Genomic DNA, 19,639 nt, shown 5'->3' on the forward strand with positions numbered 1-19,639 from the left:
CAGCCGATCGTTGGCAAGGAATACAAGATTCGCAGTCGGAATGAATGTCGTTATTGATGCCTGATCAGTAAACCGTCTGGAGAGCCCGGCGCTTAGTACCGTTGATTCCCTGGTGGGCTGTGTTAATTTTTTGGCGTACATCTTTCCTCACGGCCATTGGGATGACAAGGCGATGGCCAAAAAGTATGAGGACGTCGTCTACAACTAAATTTTCTCGGATCTTCCAAAATTGTCGGGTGAACATCTCCAGGCTTCGGCTGTCGGTGGGGAATCCGTCGTCGATCAGCAATAGTAAGCGTAGATAATTGGCGTCGAGGGAGGCAACTCTGCGCAATTCCTCCAGTACAGAGTCTGGTGACGCCGTTGGATTCGCTGTATCGTCCCCGTTAAGATCAGTGACACAGATACGAATAATTTTCTGGATGTGATGGTGGATGCAGAAATCGTCCGCAATGTCACCTGGAGTTGGGGTGGAAACAGGGGCACGAGAAAGAGCGTCTGGTATGGCATGCTCACTTCCTTTCTTCCATACCACCTCAAAATTGAAATGGGAGATCCGCTCTTTCATACGTTGGAGACGAGGATTTTCGACGGCGTCTAGGGTAAACTTATTGAGAATAGGGACCAGAGCTTGATGGTCGACAACTACCGTGAAGTTTTGGAGGCCGATGAGAAATAAACGGCATGCTTTGAGCGCCCATACAACGCTATTCATCTCCAGTTCTACCATCACGTGTCGTGATTCCGCGTCCGATACGAAACGGGATCGGCATTGCACCAACCGCCATCCCTCCGGGTGATGTGGAAGGAGCGCATATCCAAGGCCATTTTGGCGCGAAGCGTCAGTGTGAAGAGCTGTTTCTAAATTTGGGTCGAATTGCTTCAAAATAGGAGGCGAAGTGAGAGCTTCTTTCACATGGTTGAAAGCCAAGTCGTGGTCGGACGTCCAAACGAAATCATGTGATAAGCTCAACAACTGGCGAAGAGGTGTCGCCGCTTTACTTATAATTGAAGAAAAATCCGATAGTTCTTCCACCATCCCCATGAAACGTCTCAGCTCCGTGATATTAGTGGGCGCTGGGAATTGAGAGATGGCGTCCAACTTTGCCGGATCCGTTGAGATTCCGTTTTCGCCAACGATGTAACCGGCCCACCGGACTTCGGCCGCTGGAAAAACAAATTTATCAAGACCGAGGGTGATATTAGCTTCACGATAGCGCTGTAGTAAAAGGCGGGTACATTTTTGCTTCAATTGAAATTACTTTTGTTTGATTTTTATTATTTATTCGGTCAAATATTTTAATTAACCCAATCAAAAGGCAATTTTGAATTGTATAATTTAAAATCCTTCCTCGGATTCATTTGAAAAGTCTTGCCTTTATCGTTTCAGGAACTCGAATTTATTTCCAATGCCTATTCTATACCAAGGAGTAGCAGTAGTGTTGGCAAGTCCAACAGCAGTGCCACCCTCGCCAGTCAATTAAACATCGATTTTCAGCACAGCCTTGACAAGTACTTCAGAGACGCGACCCAGTTGACTACAGATTACGTCTGCACGGTGGCAGTTTGCTACTTAAAAACGGGTACTGGCTTAAGTGCAAATCTACTAAAAGAATTATTTGAATACTTAAGTCGTTGTATCGGGAAAAAAAAGGGCGCGAGTACCGAATAGTCACCCTAACTCTAACTTTTCCTTTCTACCTCATCACCCACCTCCTCTCGCCTAATATTCATTCCCACCACTCGCCCACCACCCATTCCCACCACCCAACATCACCACCCACCAGTTAGTTGTTAGGAAACAAAATTTAAACTTTTTTTTCCTAAATTTATCGGCTTGATTTGATTTGAACCATATGTCCACATGATGAGAAGCTACAAGCTCAGTACGCTACTGGCTGAGCTATGGTTCCTTATATCATTCTAAATGTATCAGACTAGAAATCAATCACTAAGGGTATGGACTTAGAAAATTTTTCAGTCTCACACTAACGGTTTCGACAATTTTAGCTTAATTTAATTACTCTGATCCCAGACAGCACCATTCCGTCTTTTAGACGTCTTTTTTCCCAGTGATCGGGATCGACGGTACCGTTTTAAAGACGTCTTTCTGTGTGGTTTTATGAGGACCAAACTGGGAAACATGTCCATTTTTTCGGGGTTTAAAACGGGCCAAAGCCGGTTTTTTGGACTTCAAACAAAATTAATCAAGTTTTTGTTTAAATTTAGCCTAAAACATGCTAAAATTTCTTTTTTTATTATTTAAAAATAAAATTATGGTTAAATCACTTAAATCGTACTTTCTTAAGCCGAATTTCAATTATATAAGATCTCTACGCTCTGCGGTTTAATCGCGATTGCTACTCATATTCGATTTACTAGTCCGACACTCTAACCATTCGCGCAACTCCTGTTGCATATCAGTAGAAGTTTGAAAAACGGATTGTTAAGATAGAATTTGGACTTAGAATTTTCGCGCATTTCGTGTCTTTGTGTCATTGTTCACATAAACCCAAAACACGGAAACGAGACCAGTTTTAGACTGCTTTGGGCCAAACGGAATTTTATATTTGTGCCCATAAAAAAAACAATTTGGGACCACACGAATTGGAAGGACAAAAGCCGTCTTTTTCCGTCCTATTTTTCCCGGCACGATAGGGGCCCTTAGTTTTTAAGCGTTTCAATTAGAAGGATAAAAACCGTCTTTTTTCCGGACTGTTTGTGCGGTACGGAAGGGACGGTTTTTATACCGATTAAAAACCAGGCGTACATTTGAAATATAAAGAACAGTACCTCAGTCAGTAGCGAACTGAACTAGAATATGCCCATCATGTGGTCCCTTCGTTCAAATCTTGCCGATCACTTTAGGAAATAAAAGTTTAAATTTTTAAAATCCCTTTAAGATTTCATTCATCTTTTGAGACCGTTTGCACACCTCGCCATGGGTGAAAATAGATAGCCATGTAGAATCTCATTCAAACTATTTTTTTTTAAACATCGATAAAAGAGCTCGTTAAGATGTTTGGAACCGTTTGGCCTTAATCGGTAAGAACATCTTAAAGTTCACTTTCTATTTTATGGCTACTTCGAAGCACTCTATCACCGATAACCATAAATATAACCTAGTAATAATGGTACCTTATTAAATACTCTTGAAAACAAAATTAAACTGACAGTTTTTTATTGAATATCCTGTGGAATATCATTATGGACTATAAAATAATCAAGGCGTTTAATCATATTTTCGGCACTTCCCCTTGACTTCGTTGATCATCAAGCGCGCCAATAACTGTAATAATGAAAAAATATGAATATATATATTACAATTCCCACTTTCTCGTTTTTTCCCCCTCATTATAATGACAAGGAATCTTCGTAAAATAAATTATATTAATCAAGTTTAACTCATGAGTTCTAAATATTCTTACCAGCAACCCCATGGCGCTTGCTATCATCAAAACGTAGAATACGTAATCCCATCCTAAAGTGGACAAGGGTCCCACGAGCAGCGGACCGACGGCCGCACCTTGTGATAAAATATGACAAGAAATTGTATTTAAAAGCATTGAAAAATAACAATAAATTAATTTCGGAATCCCTAGTTTTTCGCGGTAATTCGAATTGGTAAGTGAGGGAGCGTATTGATAAATCTCGGCAAAAATCAAATGGCAATACCTGATGCGCTTTAACTATCAACTCTTAATTTTCTTTATACGATAACAAAAACGTAAACTTTGTAAATAGGTTTTAGCTCACCTATGGAACCTGTGCCGTCAATGATGGCCGTAACCTGGGAACCAATGCATCACACAATAAAATGAACTTTAGTCGAAGTCAATAAATCTTTATTACCGTAGCTAAGGCGCGTGTTGAGCCTTTCAACTTAGGATGAGTACCTAAATCAGCACACACAGCTGTAGTGATCAAAGCGTAAGGACCATTTGCCAGAAAGCCCACAAGAAACAATAAAGACATATTAAAGCCTCCACTCATGGATCCAAATGCCCGGTAAATGAACAACTGTGTAATTTAAAAAATTATATAAATATTATTATTTTTGAAACCATTGTAATGAAATAATCGTGAATGTTATTTAAAAATTATTACCGAAGGTATGGTGAGAATAAAATAACCAGCGCATGTAAAAGCGCTCATGCCAGTCAAGTCGCTCAAAAGACCGGCTAAGATTCCACCGAATATTCCGCCAATATCAAACAACGTTGACAAATCGGCCGCTTGTTGACTGCCCATCGTATCACCTTTGAATATTGAACCGCATTTGACATTCGAAATTTAATAAGCAACAGAAATGGAATTTGAAACATTTAAAAACAGTCTCTAGCTTCTAAAATTTAATTTATTGCTTTTTGCACTGAACTTACATCTAGTCTATGTCAAAAGCTTGAGAAGCCTGTAGTCGTAAACGTTCGGCCAAACCATCTCACGCAACCTCACCATGAAAAATCGCTAATTGAATTTAACATTCTAACAATAACTCTTATAGACTAATAGCAGCCCAATTCGGTTTTTCAAAGACTCTTATTAATATTATTTCGTTACTTACAAATTTAAAATTAAAAAAAACTTACTTGAATCCTTTAAATAACGAGGCAGCCAATAAAGAAATGTATAATTAATACACTTTGTGAAGAAAAGACTGAAGGAATATTCAACGACGCCCTGTAAAATTATGAACAATAATTTTTAAAAAATACTTAACAGTCATCTTCTATCTATGTGATTGACAGACATGAGAAGGAAGACATTACTGGAATTTTAACGGCTCGCCAGAAACTGATGGCTTCTTCTTTGCCATCGGGTTTAATTTCCTGTGTCTGCTCGAAACGTTCACGTAGTTCGAAATTAACCATAGTTAAATCCACACCATTATTTCTGTGATTTTCGTCTTTTGACAAATTGCTGTCACCAAGTGGACTCTCTTTCTTTTAACAGTATAAAATCCTCTGATTAATTCGGCAATTAAATATATTTCAATTAAATTATTAATGATGAATAAAATCCTCACCGACATATCGCTACCGTGTTCTGGAACAGGGCACCCCACAGCTCGTGGATCAGGAACCAGAAAGAAATAGAGAAGCAATCCAAGTCCAAAAATGATGGCAGAGGGAACAGCAAATGATAGACCCCACGAATCCTCGACAAATGCTCCAGCAATGAGGGAACCCACTATGTTACCGATGCTGTGATGAGAACGCCAAATTCCCATTATAAGCCCTGTTTGTAGAATTTATTAGTGGGCATCAATTTCTCAAATTTTTTAAGTAGGCTATACATAACCCTAATTAATTCAAGCTAAAAAAAAGACGCAATATTTCTATTCCTTATTATTACGAATAATTGCATTATTATTACCTCTTTTGCTTTTACCAAACCAATTACCCACGACTGCGACGCACCCAGGCCAACCAGTGGACTGGAATAAACCAGCTAAAATCTACGCCAATAAAATAAGATTAAAAAATACAGTATATATAAAAACAAACTACAATTGAATTGATTGAACTCCCGAATAAGTGGGGTTTAAATCTGAAATTTTTAAAAAATGTCGCAATCTCACCAATCTAAAAATAAATTACAGTCAATTACTACCACACACCTGAACGGAGAGGAAGTAGGTTAATGAGTGAATGTTAGCCCAATAGGCCAAACCCATAAGAAAGGCAAAAAATCCTGAAAGCATCATTCCGATGGAAAGAAAGTATCGGGTGTTGATACGTTCACCAAGCAAGCCCCTGAAAGAGTCTGCCGTTAGTATATACATTTTATAATCCGTGTTGATTCATACGGCCAGATTGAAATTTACTCTTTATCACTAATTTGGGGTTGTTAAATAACTGAATTTAAACTGAAGACATATACTTACATAGCATACATCCCGAAAGCATACGAAAATAGCGAAGCCGAATCCAAAGCTCCCAAAAGAGTGTCCGCATTGTCTCCATCTGATGTGCACAATCCATTGCGGGAATAGACAAAAATCGGAATAATAAGATTGTTTGCTGCATTTGAGAACGTAGAAAAATGTTATATGGGATTACTAACCAAATGGATGCCAGCTACACCAGCTATCTTCAATGCCACTGATGTTTAACTCGGATAAATGTGGTTGTAATCCGGTGCAGTTCTGTTTGAGGACATTTTTAACGACACTAGTTGGCTTACGAGCGATGTGGTAGCTGGCGTAAGACAGGAACGTCAGAAACAAAATGGTGAATTTGTGCCTTTTCAGAGAAAAAAGAAATTATGTCACGATGATTAACGATATAATAATGTGTTTTTCCATTTTGATGATATCTTAAATTTCATGACATCTTAAATATGTGTTTTTCTATTTTGATAACTAGTTTTTCTAAATTTGATTAGATTGTAATTACCAGCGATTTTTCCAGTCGTAAGAAAGTTTCCTTAACGAGGGAATTTTCTCTAATAAACGGATCCCAATTGGGACGTCGTAAACTTTTTCGAAAAACATGTCGCGTTTCAATAAATTAATAATGATACACGAAATGGAGGATGCTGTTAAACAGATGAATGGACACGATTAGTTGTACACATTCTTTGAATTCCTTCATATTCAGACTAGACGGTTGCTACTTACGTAATATGTAGGAGTATAACTGTAACTAAAAGAGAGAACTCGAGAAGTCAACGAGCGGCTCGCTATTAGTTCTCTAAACAAAGCCCCAAACAGCACGTTAGAATTTGCCAACAAAGAAGTAAATGCAAGTAGATGAAGTATGTCCAAAAGAAAATGAACAAAGTACAAGAGGGGAGGATCAAGTTTTCCGGTTAATGCCCTTTGGCCCAACATGAAAACAGTTCAACCAGCAGGTCATCAAGCAGATATGGGCTGTGGCAGCAGGGACCCGGTTCGGCTGGACCCCCCTCAAAAAATAAAAATAGTTATTTTAATAATCTTTTCTTTGCGATATGTACTTGTAAATGCGGAATTCCAAAAAATTTAATCGCAGAAATGCGCTTCCTGTTTTGAAATATTTCTACAATATTATATGGAAGCCCAAAACCGCCACTTTTTCAATATAAATTTTTTTTCAAAATATCAATATATAAAACAGAAAAGAATATAAAAACTGAAAAAAGTATTATATAAAAACCAAAAAGAGTATAATATAAAAAAAAAAAAGTTGATATTAAAAGCAAAAAAAGTCAATATAAAACCCCAAAAAAGTTCAATATATAATCCCAAAAAGTTCAATATAAAAACGGCAGCCACCTAGCGGTCAAAATAATTACTTCATATGCCACATCTCCACCCCCTTTATAGCCAGTTTGAATCCAGTAGTACAAACGGGGATTTAATCACATAATTAAAAAACGAGCAAGCGCTTAAATAACGCTACTTAATGCGCGTCGCTCTAAATTATTATTATTTTAAATGTAATGCGAAGTAAAACGACTGCGGCTGACTGCGGCGACTGGTCAGACGAGTAACGCGAGCCCGTCCGATTTTTTAAAGCGCTTATCGCTGGTCCGTCCACTATTTTAGCGCTGTCGCCCGTTCGCTGTTTTCGGCGGCTCATTATAAGCGAAAAATAAGCCATTCAAATGTTTTGCGCTAAGCGCGCGTTGCGCTAGCAATTGGTTTGCGATAAACTTGCGCGCGATGCGCTAAATATATATTTAGCGCAATTTATTTCATTGTATTATTTACGAAACGCCCAAGCGCTTCGTTAATTAAAATAATAAATGCGACAGAGAAAACGATTGCGGCGACTGGACAAGTTGCGCACATCCGTCGATAATTTTAGCGCTTGTCTCGAGTCCGTCTATAACTTACGAAACACGCGAGCGTTAAAATAAATGTTTAACGCTTCTTGCGCGATATGCGCTCTATTTGAGCGTATTATTTAATCATATATTTAAAAAAGCGCAAGCGCTTAAATAACGAGCGCTACTTAATGCGAATCGCTCTAAATTAACTTTTTGTATTTTATCCAAAGGAAAACGACTGCGCTGACTTGTTAGACGAGTAATGCGAGCCCTTTCGCTATTTCTGCTGGTCCTTTCGCTGTTTTCGGCGGATCATTATATACGTGAAAAATAATTCATTCAAATGTTTCACGCTAGATCTAGCGCTATCGAAGCGATCGTGGGACTAGCTATGTGTTTGCGATAAACTTGCGCGTGATGCGCTATATTTAGCACAATTTATTTCATTGCATTATTTAGGAAACCCGCAAGCGTTTCGTTAATTTTAATAAAAAGTTACGAAAGGGAAAACGATTACGGCAAATGGACGAGACGGGACGAGAAGCGCGCGGCCGTTCATCATATTAGCGCTTGTCGCGAGTCCGTTCGCTATACGGCTATTATACGGCTCGCTGGGCCAAACATCTTAAATGGTTCGCGCTAGATGTAGCGCTTTCTAAGCGCGCATTGCGCTAATAATTAAATAAAGATTAACTTGCGCGCAATGCGTCAAATTTAGCGCATTTAAATTCATTACATAATTTACAAACGCAAATAACTAGAAAAAATAAATATTTAGCGCGAAAAATAATGAAGTCAATATATTTTGCGCTAGATCTAGCGCTAAATATTTATTTCAACAAATTATATGCGCGCTTCGTAATTTATGTAATGAACTTAATCCGGCTATTTAGCGCATTGAGCGCAAGTTAATCTTAAGTTTATCATAAGCGAGTTTACGATTTCGCAGCGCTAAAACTTTGACATTTTTTGCGCAGCGAAACAGCCTTAAATAGCGGACGGACGACGATAAGCGCTAGGACAAGCAAACTTACTCGTGATAAGCGCTGAAATAATGGAGCCAGTCGCGCAATGGTTTTCTTTTCCTGAACCATTTAGTTAAATTAACGAAGCGCTTACGCGTTCCATAAAATGCTACGATGGAATGAATTGCGCTAAATAATTTAGCGCATCGCGCGCAAGTAAATCGCAAATACATCACTAGCGCCATGCGCGTTTAGTTAGCGCTAGATGTAGAGTGAAAATGTGTTTTAATTATTTTTCGCATAATGAGCCGCTGAAAACAGCGGACGGGCAACAGCGCTAACCCAGCTTGAAGGACCAGCGAAAAGCGCTCAAATTATTTAAGCGCAAGCCTATACGCCTAGCGCCGTTTTTTAATTAAAGATTAAATAAAATGCTCAAAATTTAGCATGTCGCGCGCAAGATGCGTATTATTTACAAAACGCGCATAACCCGTGCGCAGCAAGTCGCCTTATTAAACAGCGGACGGGCGACGAAAAGCGCTACGACAAGCAAACTGACTCATGATAAGCGCTGAAATAATGGACGGGCACGTGCTACTCGTCCAGTCGCGCAATGGTTTTCTTTTCCGAAACCATTTATTTTAATTAACCAAGCGCTTGCGCGTTTCGTTAAAAAAATGAGATGCAATAAATTGCGCTAAATATATATTTAGCGCATCGCGTGTTAGTTTATCGCAAACAAATCGCTAGCGACACGCGCGCTTAGATATAGCGCTAGATCTAGCGCAAAACATTTGAATGGATTATTTTTCGATAATAATGAGCCGCCGAAAACAGCGGACGGGCGACAGCGCTAAAATAGCGGACGGACCAGCGATAACCGCTGGAAAAAACGGACGGGCTCGCGTTACTCCTCTGACCAGTCGCCGCAGTCGTTTTCCTTCGCATTAAATTTAAAAAATAATAATTTAAAGCGATGCGCATTAAGTAGCGTTATTTAAGCGCTTACTCGTTTTTTAATTATGTAATTAAATAAAATGCTCAAATATGCGCTTATCGCGCAAGAATCCCCGTTTGTACTACTGGATTCAAACTGGCTATAAAGGGGGTGGAGATGTGGCATGAAGTAATTATTTTGACCGCTAGGTGGCTGCCGTTTTTATATTGAACTTTTTGGGATTATATATTGAACTTTTTTTGGGTTTTATATTGACTTTTTTTGCTTTTTATATCAACTTTTTTTTTTATATTATACTCTTTTTTGTTTTTATATAACACTTTTTTCAGTTTTATATTGAATTTGTTTTTTATATATTCTTTTCTGTTTTATATAATGATATTTTGAAAATCATTATTATATTGAAAAAGTGGCGGTTTTGGGCTTCCATAATATTAGATAGTAAAATGATCGAATAAAATTTAAAAAACAAGCAAAAAGCGAAGGTGTTACGTAAATTTGACATCTTTAGTTTATCGCAATTTCTTAGTCAATTTATCAGATATGCCAAAGTGCTGTAGAGTGTTAGACAACTGGTAGAAAATTCATGTATCGATTTTCTCACATTAGCGGCATTGCAGCATTTTAATTAGGAAAGCTTTGTGAAATGCGTATAATTATCAATCAAATTAATCATTTAAAAAATTTCTTTACAAGACTCGTATAGAAAAATTTACTAAATATTAAAGACTATCGCGCATTTACTTAAATTCGGAGACTTAATCGTAGTTTTTTTCAGGCTCATTTTTTTTTAAATGAACAGCAGTATTAGTTCGACGACTTCGCCATCTAGGGAAGATATTTAAAAAAAATTGTCTGAAAAAGTCGATGCGTGACGTGACTGACGCGACCTAGTCGTTAGAAAAGACAGTACTATGTATAGCCGCAGACGGGCTACAATCTTTTTGTTATCCTTTTTTTACTAAATTATTTACAATCACCACTGTGCTACTACGCTCAATATTGCGCACCGGAATTTGTTATAATCAAGTTCATTCTTCTGCTAATGGCTGCATTAGAGGCCTTTATCAAGTCACATATATCTTCTGTAACTCTTCAATATAGCTTCCATAGATGTTTGCTATTCACAAGGCCCAAAAACTTCACTCGAGTCAAAACGAGGAATTTTTGTTATTCTTCCTGTGAAGAATCTGTGCGTTTTCTTTTTTATCTGTGAATAAAATAAACTTCGCAATTTGATACACACCGAATAGTCCTGGAGACAACTATGTTGAAGTTCCAACAAAACAAATTAAAAAGTAAATGCGTCAAGATTCTCATCAGCGAGATTCCCAGCAGGTTGAACACTAGACAGAATAACTGAGGTCGCTAATAAATAATCCATGATCGACCAACACCAATCACAGACAAGTTCATCTTCATTCGTTTATTTCCAGTCATTTCTCCCGACAGCCGAATTCATGAGCACAATTATTAAAAACACTACAAAGAGTATCTGAAACAGCTTAATGAACTGAACCATCTCTGACTTGATGACGCGAGGCCACTACTACCGCTTTCTACGAAATGTATTCGCTAACTTAATCGTTTGAATCTAATCACTTTTTAAATTGAACTACTATTATTAATTGCTGTTTAATAATGCATCCAAAACTACATTATTGTTACCAGAAAAAATCACTAAGTGTTAGCGCTTTTCGTTAATAATTCCATTATTAAAAACTCTAAGCAGCTTACTGCCGCCATAATGTAAAAAAAATAATAATAATATGCGGATTAACGGGAAAAGCGCAAAAAATTGTAAACCTTTAACAATTTTCAGATTTGAATTTGATAGTGAGCAGTAATACGTTAAAAAACAACCAAGTTCTCTTTGACAAATTTTTTTAAATAAAAAAAAAGGGCAAGCAAGGAGATCAATAGAAATGCTAGAGCATTATGTAAACGTAGCTAATTTGGATGAGCTTCGATTTTTTTTTTTTTCTCAGATTTCTAGCTTCATGGAATTATTTCGATTGTTCGATCTACGAGCGATTCTGCGTCGTCGCCTCACCGTCAGCGGAACAATAGTAAAGCTGACGCCTCTTGAAGTAAAATTCATCTTTCAGTCCATCGCATTTAATTCTTTCTAAATTGTGACTGTGACGTAGCAATTGTTTAATTTCAAACTGAACCGGAGAAGAAATTTGACCGGCACAGACTGACTGATTTCTCTCAAATTTGCAAGTATAACAAGTAGACAGTGAATTTTTAAAAACGTAAAATTCTAAACCCAAATCGTATGTGAAGGACTTTGGCTACTACTAAAAAACCTTTTGCATTTCTCAAAACTCTTTTTGCACGTGAAAGCTAAAAAAAAAAGTAGCCCACATACCTGCAGAATTTGTTTGTAACCTTCACAAATTTTGGTTGCCGTTGGTAATACTTGAGTATTTTAAAAGTACTAATTTTTTAATTGGCTTGTTATACCATGCAATAGATGGCAGTAGATCCACCTCCTTTGGAAGAAGAAAAAAAACAAATGAAATGTGAATAATACCAGGAAATCAGGATGAATTTTTTGGACAGCGCTTTCAAAGATGATGACAATTTGATTCGGTGGTTACACTCCGTCAAGTGAAAGTGAACCATACGGTTGCTGTCCCTACTTTATACTGCTACTCGATTTGATTTCACTACTGAATGAGATGGCACGTGATCAATCTCCAGTCCCGGTATTAATAACCCCACAGACGTCACTGGAATCGGTAAGACATATTCAATTTCCCTATTCAATTCTTACCTGCAATTATCTGTGCCAAGTTCCTAGCAGTCTTAATTTTTTACGAAAATATCTATTTCTGACTTGTCTCAAAACCTGTTACGAAATTCTCGGAAGCAGGTGTCTAGTTCTAGCTGCAATCAAGGTAATAGTAGTAGCCAAACTGTGAAATCACCGTGGTCCCGTCTCCGTCAACGTGTTCACGAGGTGACTGGCCGTTCTAGAAACACGAAAAATCACAGCAGCAAATATGGATCACTTCTCAAATTGGCAGACGAAGAACGTCGAATCATTCACGGAGCTCGGCGATCCAACAGTCAGATTCGTCTCAATCCCACGTCCGATGTAAACTAAATTAATTGAGAAACCCACACTTTAGGTCATTTCTGAATTTTCATAATAATCCAATCTGACAGGATGGCGTCAACGCTTTGTGGCACATTATTCATCTGTTGGAGGAACGAGTGGAAGTGCTGGAAAACACGTTGGAAGTGAGTCGGGAGCACATTGCCAAAACCGAAGAGAAGTGCGATAACCTCCAGAAACAAGGTAAAAGGAACGTTTACTTTTACTTTTTGTTATTAATTGTAGTCATGTGTGTGTGTGTGTGCAGACTTATGAGTAGTTCCTGGAACCTAGTGACTTATATTTCTCTTTTTTTGTTTCCATTTAATTGGCCCAAGTTGAAAAGATAGTCGAACAACAAATCCTTGAGAAGAAGTTGTTGAATCCGCCGCTAGATGCTGAAACTCTTCCAGGTATTTACGAACGTTTTTCCCCGAAAATTGACACACACACGCACACTAAAAAGGAATAACAAACGAAACATTGATTTTCTAAACGAACGCGAAACAAAAAAACCAATTCTAGATGGTGTTAAGGCCGAAATGAGTCGCTGTTTCGAGCAGATTCGCAACAAAGAGTATCGTCTCAATCGCGTAAGGAAAATTGGATTTTCTTTTCAAAAATTTAATGATCATTTTTTTATTTTGGTCTAAAAATGTCTTGTGAAATAATTATCATATCCAAGGTGGAAGCTGCAACATTGGACCGGACGTCGGTGGTAGCGTCGAGAAATAGGAGGAAGTGCGCTGGATGCGGAAAGGGCACATTTTAATTAACTGATCCTACGCGCTCCGCATTCCTGATGAACGTTCTGAAGTCCGCTCTGCTCTCACAGTCTGCTGCGAATGATGTCGAAAAATTGTTGCTTTTGTTTTAATCGAATATTATTATTATTATTTTTGAAAGAAAAAAAAAATAGCCCGAGGGGGATTTAAAATTGATTCAAAATACACGTTTTTCTCTTTTCATTTTCTCTTTTGTTGGATTTGCATGGGGGGGAAATGATTTATTTTGCTAATGAATCTGACGAATCTGAATGCACCAAGATTGATTGCTTTCTGATGAGTTTTTTTTTTTTTTTTCGTCAACCCCCCTCCCCTCCTCTTCCCCCATTGCTGGATCGTTAAAAGGGTTGAAATTGGTTGTGTGCCGGAAATAAGCAAGAGATGGCAGCGTTTTGCGGCCGGCCATTTTCGGGCGTTTGTTCGTGAAAAAAAAAATCGACGGAGGGGAAAATAAAAAGGAAAAAAACAAAATAGGGAAAACACACACAACAAATGGAATCCAAATGCTCCGCCTTCCCTCCGGCACCGGATCTAAGAGTTGGCCAATGCGGTACGTCGTACCATTTCGGCTTTTGCGCGCAAAAAAAAAGAAAAATAAAGATTAAAAAATATTTAAAAAAAAAAGAAAATTAAAGCATTTTTCCAGCTTTATACCATAAAGATTGGTGGGAATAAAATTTCCCCGTTTTCCATCTTTTTATTTTTCGTTTTTAAAAAATAAAAATTTCTTTTATCTGAAATATTCACTCGAAAATTTTTTTTATTTATTTTCGAACGAAAAATAATTCGAAGCTCCGCCCATCTTTTCCGAGTATCCCGAGATCACGTGACCCGCGCTACTCCCCTTTCCCCAAAATTTTTTCCCCCCATTTTTTTTATTTTTATTATTTTTTCTTTTCGTTCAACTCTCCCACCATCCACCCTCTTTTTCTGTGAGAAGCTCCCCCCACCACCACCACAGGTCCCGGGGCCCAACAACACGGTGTGGGTAAAGCCAGCAGAGGAGGAGGTTTGCAGTCGAGAGTCGACACTTGAAACCGATTGCAGCTCGTTGCCGGGGCTCTCCTCAGTCTCCAACGGCTGCGCGTGTGTTGTTTTGTTGGGGTGTGTGTGTGTGTGGGTAAAAAAGAAGAAAAAAAAAGCAGACGTCCATCCACGAACGACGAACGAACGACGACCATTTCTGTTTGTTTTTGGCGCGCGCGCGCGCTCTACCCCTTTATTTTGCCTCTGCCGGTAAGTTTTTTCCGATTTTCACGCTCACGCTACTATTTTGTATTTGTTGGTTGTTGTTGACTTGTTTTTCGACTAAAATTATTTCTTACTTCCAATCATGGGGGGTAGGAAAATAAGAATTTTCGGGAAAACAATTTTCGTGTGGGAATAACGGTAAAAGTAAGCCGCAACAATATGACGTCATTAAGTGAAGGGATTTCGTGGAAAAAAAAACGGGGGGGAATTTTTTTTTAGAGGAGCTAAACAAAAACAACGAAAAAAAAGAAAAAAATAATAAATAATAATATCATCCGGGAGAGAAAAAAATAAAAATAAAAAAGCCGAGCCAAAGACGCCATATTTCCGTCTTTTTTAAGTTTTGGTTGTTTTGTTTTGCTTTTTCGTATTTCCTCCGGCTGTTCAAATTTCGAATGACCGTCATGGCTTCACATTTCTATTCATTCCTTTCTTTTTTTTTTTTTATTTTGTTCGTGTGTTAAAAAAGAAACACACACACATCTATATGGTTGAAACGTTTTCACGGAAAGAGAGAAAGGACACGAGAATTCGATTCGTCTCTTCCTGGAAATTCGCTCTCTCGCGCCATGCTCCTTTTTTTGAACATTTGAAAATTTGCCTTTCAGGTTTTTAGAAATGAGACTACTATATAATTCTCGAACGAAATTGGTCGGGGGGGAAAGACAACTGTAGATTTCAAAGTTCGTTCGTGATCTCGGACTTTGGTCGTCTGAACCATTTTTGTGTGTGTGAGAATATCGAACGAACTAGAAAAATTTTTATTATTATTTTTCGAAATCGGCGGGAATTGATTAATCCGTGAGATTGGATTGGGTGAAACAAGCTGAGCTTTTAGTTTTATTGATCGTCGAGCATTAATCATGACACGAATGCATTTTGTGTGTGTGTGTGTGTGACTCACTTTCAATTTTGATCCAATTACAATTCAATAGTAGAAATAAATAAAAAGACCTTGAAGAGATGGTCGAATCGATTTTTTCAAAATTGCTTCTCCCCGCCGAAAAATTTTCTTCAGCGACAGGGGGGAAAGAAGAATTTTTCCCCTCTTTTCTTTCTACACGTTTTCTTCGTTTATTTTTTTTTTCTATTTTTTATTATTTTCCCGCCGGCGCATGCGCTTGCGCCATCTTGGCTATTTCGGCGTGACTTTTTTTTTTTTTTAGTTTTTTTAAATTTTTTTCTTTTTTCATTTTCATATTATATTTATTTTTCCTTTCTTTTTTTCTTTTTTAGAGGGTCGCATTGTATTCCCTCCTCTTTCTATTCCACCCGTCCGGGTTCTCTCTCTATCTGGGCCATGACTTGTAGGAAAAAAAATAACACAAAAATAACGAACAGCAGACGGGTTATATTTCCCTCTTTGGTTGGGAAAAAATAAATATACTATTTTACTTTGATTATTATTCTATTTATTTTTTTCCTCGTCTTGTTTTTCGACAATTTCCGTTTTTTGCTTTTTTGTTTTTTAACGAGAAATTCATCCACCCGAAACCGGTTTTTCGAGTCCTTGCCAAAAATTCCGAGAAAAAGTGTCGGTTATATTTTCTCCACAAACTTTTTTTTTTTTAATTCTTTTCTCTTTCCGTTTTTTGTGCGTGTGACGTCGAAAAATAACAAGTTTCAGCTCGATCGATTTCGAGGCGTCCCTGCGTCGTTTTTTTTTCTTCTTTTTCTTCTTCTTCTTCTTTCTCCCGGGGAGGAGGGGCGCCGGCGGGTGGGTGGGAGGGGAGAATAAACAACCGAAAGTAGACACAACGTATATAAGAGAGAGAGAGAGAGGGAATTAAAAAAGTGGGGAAAAAGAAAAAAATATAATATCAAAATAAAAAAAAGAATGATAACAAAAGACCGGCCCTGTGTGCCTGTGCACAGCTCGGCACCCCCCAAAAATAACCCAAAAATCTACTTCGATCGGGTTGCGCATTATTGACGTCGTCTAATGACATTTGATTGCATCTCTTTTATTTTGTTTTTCTTCCCCACCAAGTCAAAATAATTTTCTTCTCTTTTCCGTTACCAGGAACCATGGAAATGTCTCATCATCAATTTTGCCTGAAATGGAACAACCACTCTAGTAACCTGCTCAAAGTCTTTGGTCGACTCTTCTCCAACGAGAGTTTCACCGATGTCACTCTGGCGGCAGAGGGCAGAAGCATCCGCGCACACAAGGTAAAATGCAGCAGCAGCTTCAATATTCCCCGTGTTTTTTTTTCTTCTTCTTCTTCTATCCACCCCTTCTCTTTTAGATCGAAAAAAAAAATATCCATTATATCCTCCACATAGTTTTTTTTTTTCTGTCCCCCCTTTTACCTCCTCCTCCTTTCCCCCTGGAGCTCTGTGAGCTCTCCGCTCCCGAACCCGTTGTTGGCGGAAAATCGATAATTTTGCTTTGCTTTTCCCCGTTTTTTTTTTCTTCTTCTTCTTCTTTCGTTTCTTTTTTATTTTGTATTTTTGTGTGCATTTCCTTTTTTTCTTTTTTCAACATTTGCTTTCTTCTTCCGACTGCAGATGGTGCTGTCGGCTTGCAGCACCTACTTCGAACAGCTCTTCTTGGAGCACGCCGAGCCGCCAGTCACGGGGCCGATGATTGTCATTATGCGGGAGACCAGCTTCGATGATTTGGCCATCATCGTCGAATTCATGTACAAGGGCGAAATCAACGTCTCCCAAGTTCGTTTTAGTTTATTGGAAAAAATTTTTAAAAATGAAAAATGGCGGTAATTATAATGAATTGAATCGATATGTGTAGGATCAATTGGGATCGTTATTGAGGACGGCGGAGAGTCTGCGGGTCAAAGGTTTGGCCCAGGCGTCGTCGGGTGGGAGCGGCGACTCGTCGTCGTCGGGCGTCGAGCACCCCGCAGCGCCACCGCCGCCGTCACAACAACAGCCCGTGTCGCTGACGGCGGCGGCGGCGTCCAACTCGTCGTCGATGGCGACGCCGTGTCAGACTAAAACGACGCCCACCCCTGCGACGACGCCGCCGCATAACAGCCAATCTCACCAGCAGCAGCCCGGCACATTCTCACCTCCTCCGTACCATCACTCGATGGGTCAAGCGCCGCCGCCGCCGGCCCTTTTGCCCCTTTTCCAGAACGCCGCCCTTTTGTCAGCTGCCATCACAACGGTATGAAATATAATGCGACCATCGAGAAAAAATGGGGTGACATGATGAACAATCGATCGATCCCACCTTTCCAAGTTTAATTTGGGCGCCCTCCTTGTCCGTTTCTTCTCCTTTCTGGTTTTCGGTGGGAAATTCAAACAACATGACAATTGTTCAGGTGGTGAAAAATCGATATCAGCTCTCCTGGCTGGCCAGCAGCTGTTGTCGTTCCCTTGTTGAATCAAACTGGAAACACTCGGACAATTTTCATCATGTCTTCTTTTATTTTATTTTTTTTTTTACCTTTGTCGATATAGGGCATCGAATCCTCTTCGTCGTCCACCGGGCGTGAATCGCCGACAAGCAAACGCCGGCGACTTCGACCGAAAATCGAGCCGGGCACCATGGCCATCCATCAAGACTATTCCAATCATTCAGACAACAGTCGCCCTTCTTCGGCCACTTTCACGCCCCGCATTGAAAATGTCGTTACCATGGTAACTTGATTATTTCCCCCCACCACCACCCTTTATTTTTTCTTCTTGACAAACCTTTCCCCCCACCGCACCATCAAACGAATTAACGCGCGTTTCTCTCATCTCATCCAGGGCCCGCCGCCGCGTAACGAGGCTTCTTCGGTCGACACGATGACACGATGTGAAACGACAGAGAACACGCCGACCTCAGCGCTCGACCTCCGCCTGACGGATCCTTCCCACCTTCAGGAGCTGACAGCTCGGCTGGAATTGCGAGGCAATTTCGCCATCCAGCCGCCCGGCGGAGACAGTGAAACGCTCCGCAAAGTCCAGCAAGAAAAAAGTAAAAAAATAGAATCATCAATAATTAATCCATATTTTTCGGTATATTATATAATTATTTGATTGAATGAAACTCACAGGTGAACCTCACTGTTTCTTTCGGGGCTTCGCCGTATACAAATTCAACGACTATATTGCACACGGAACTCGGCAGCAGTACTGGGAAGAACCGTTCACCAAAGCCGTCATGGAGGGCATTCAAGTATAATTCATTTATTTTTAATTCATTTTCCTTGCCGAAAAAAAATTCAATTTTTTGTTTTTAATTTTAATCAGGATCGTGAATTGGACTTGAAAAAAGGTGCTGAATTATTGGGCGTGTCGTACAGCACGCTTTATGGGCGGTACCGTGAGTGCCACGGTTACTTGCGTCACGCTTGGACGCGGGACTACCGCCGTTCATCGGGTTCGGGAGCCGGCGGCAACGGCGGCGAGTGGTGGGAATCCGATCCCCAAGAAGCCCATCGGCGAGGTGAAAACGGCGGGATGACGGCCGAAGAGTTGGTCGTCGAAGTCGACAGTTACATGGACGAGGACGTGATTGTCGAACGAGTGTCGGGCGAGAAATCTTCGACCGACATCGAGGCCGCCAACAAACAAGAGTCTCTCATACTCAGCATCAGACACGGCAAAGTCCAGCGGAAACTGCAAGGAGCCCATCACAAAGAATCGTCGTAAAAATAAATAAAAAAATCCAGCAGACACACAGAAGTAAAAACAAGAGATTTTTATCGTATACCCATTTTATTCAGAACGTCCGTTTGAAAAAACAAAGTCATTTTTTTTTTATTAATTTTTCCAAAATGTTGTACACACTTTGTTAGTTGTTTTATTTCTACGAAAAAAAAAAGAAACGACTCCAAAAAATAGAAAAATATTTCACCCAGAAAAA

The 19,639-nt window shown here is 39.3% G+C and overlaps 3 protein-coding genes across 5 annotated transcripts; 2 read left to right on the forward strand and 1 right to left on the reverse strand.

The window, feature by feature from the left end:
* Nucleotides 1–3,153: 3,153 nt before the first annotated feature.
* On the reverse strand, nt 3,154–6,988 carry LOC124326149 (glucose-6-phosphate exchanger SLC37A2-like). Of its 2 annotated transcripts, none has more exons than XM_046784815.1 (14): nt 6,623–6,988; nt 6,399–6,540; nt 6,067–6,245; nt 5,888–5,966; nt 5,621–5,756; nt 5,377–5,458; nt 5,027–5,238; nt 4,770–4,943; nt 4,590–4,596; nt 4,108–4,259; nt 3,853–4,020; nt 3,757–3,790; nt 3,429–3,526; nt 3,154–3,289 (listed from the first exon to the last, which is right to left on the reverse strand). In XM_046784815.1, the coding sequence occupies exons 2-14, from the start codon at nt 6,494–6,496 to the stop codon at nt 3,233–3,235; spliced, it is 1,476 nt and encodes a 491-aa protein (XP_046640771.1). In that variant the 5' UTR covers nt 6,497–6,540; nt 6,623–6,988; the 3' UTR covers nt 3,154–3,232. The 2 variants fall into 2 exon arrangements, with proteins under 2 accessions (XP_046640771.1, XP_046640769.1); XM_046784813.1 differs by having other exon boundaries at nt 3,155–3,289; nt 4,590–4,680; nt 6,623–6,987.
* A 5,242-nt stretch (nt 6,989–12,230) lies between these two features.
* LOC124326518 lies at nt 12,231–13,752 on the forward strand. 2 transcript variants are annotated; one of them, XM_046785413.1, is made up of 6 exons: nt 12,231–12,425; nt 12,557–12,784; nt 12,856–12,988; nt 13,123–13,197; nt 13,310–13,377; nt 13,470–13,752. In XM_046785413.1, exons 1-6 carry the CDS (start codon nt 12,366–12,368, stop codon nt 13,554–13,556), a joined length of 651 nt encoding a protein of 216 aa, XP_046641369.1. In that variant the 5' UTR covers nt 12,231–12,365; the 3' UTR covers nt 13,557–13,752. The 2 variants fall into 2 exon arrangements, with proteins under 2 accessions (XP_046641369.1, XP_046641370.1); XM_046785414.1 differs by having other exon boundaries at nt 12,234–12,425; nt 12,560–12,784.
* Nucleotides 13,753–14,484: 732 nt separating this feature from the next.
* Nucleotides 14,485–19,459, forward strand: LOC124326140 (B-cell CLL/lymphoma 6 member B protein-like). Its single transcript, XM_046784803.1, has 8 exons — nt 14,485–14,805; nt 16,844–16,992; nt 17,332–17,493; nt 17,573–17,950; nt 18,247–18,426; nt 18,538–18,748; nt 18,828–18,949; nt 19,024–19,459. Exons 2-8 carry the CDS (start codon nt 16,849–16,851, stop codon nt 19,423–19,425), a joined length of 1,599 nt encoding a protein of 532 aa, XP_046640759.1. The 5' UTR covers nt 14,485–14,805; nt 16,844–16,848; the 3' UTR covers nt 19,426–19,459.
* The last annotated feature ends 180 nt before the right edge of the window (nt 19,460–19,639 follow it).

Source organism: Daphnia pulicaria, chromosome 2 (genome assembly GCF_021234035.1).
Source record: "Daphnia pulicaria isolate SC F1-1A chromosome 2, SC_F0-13Bv2, whole genome shotgun sequence".
Lineage (NCBI taxonomy): Eukaryota > Metazoa > Arthropoda > Branchiopoda > Diplostraca > Daphniidae > Daphnia > Daphnia pulicaria.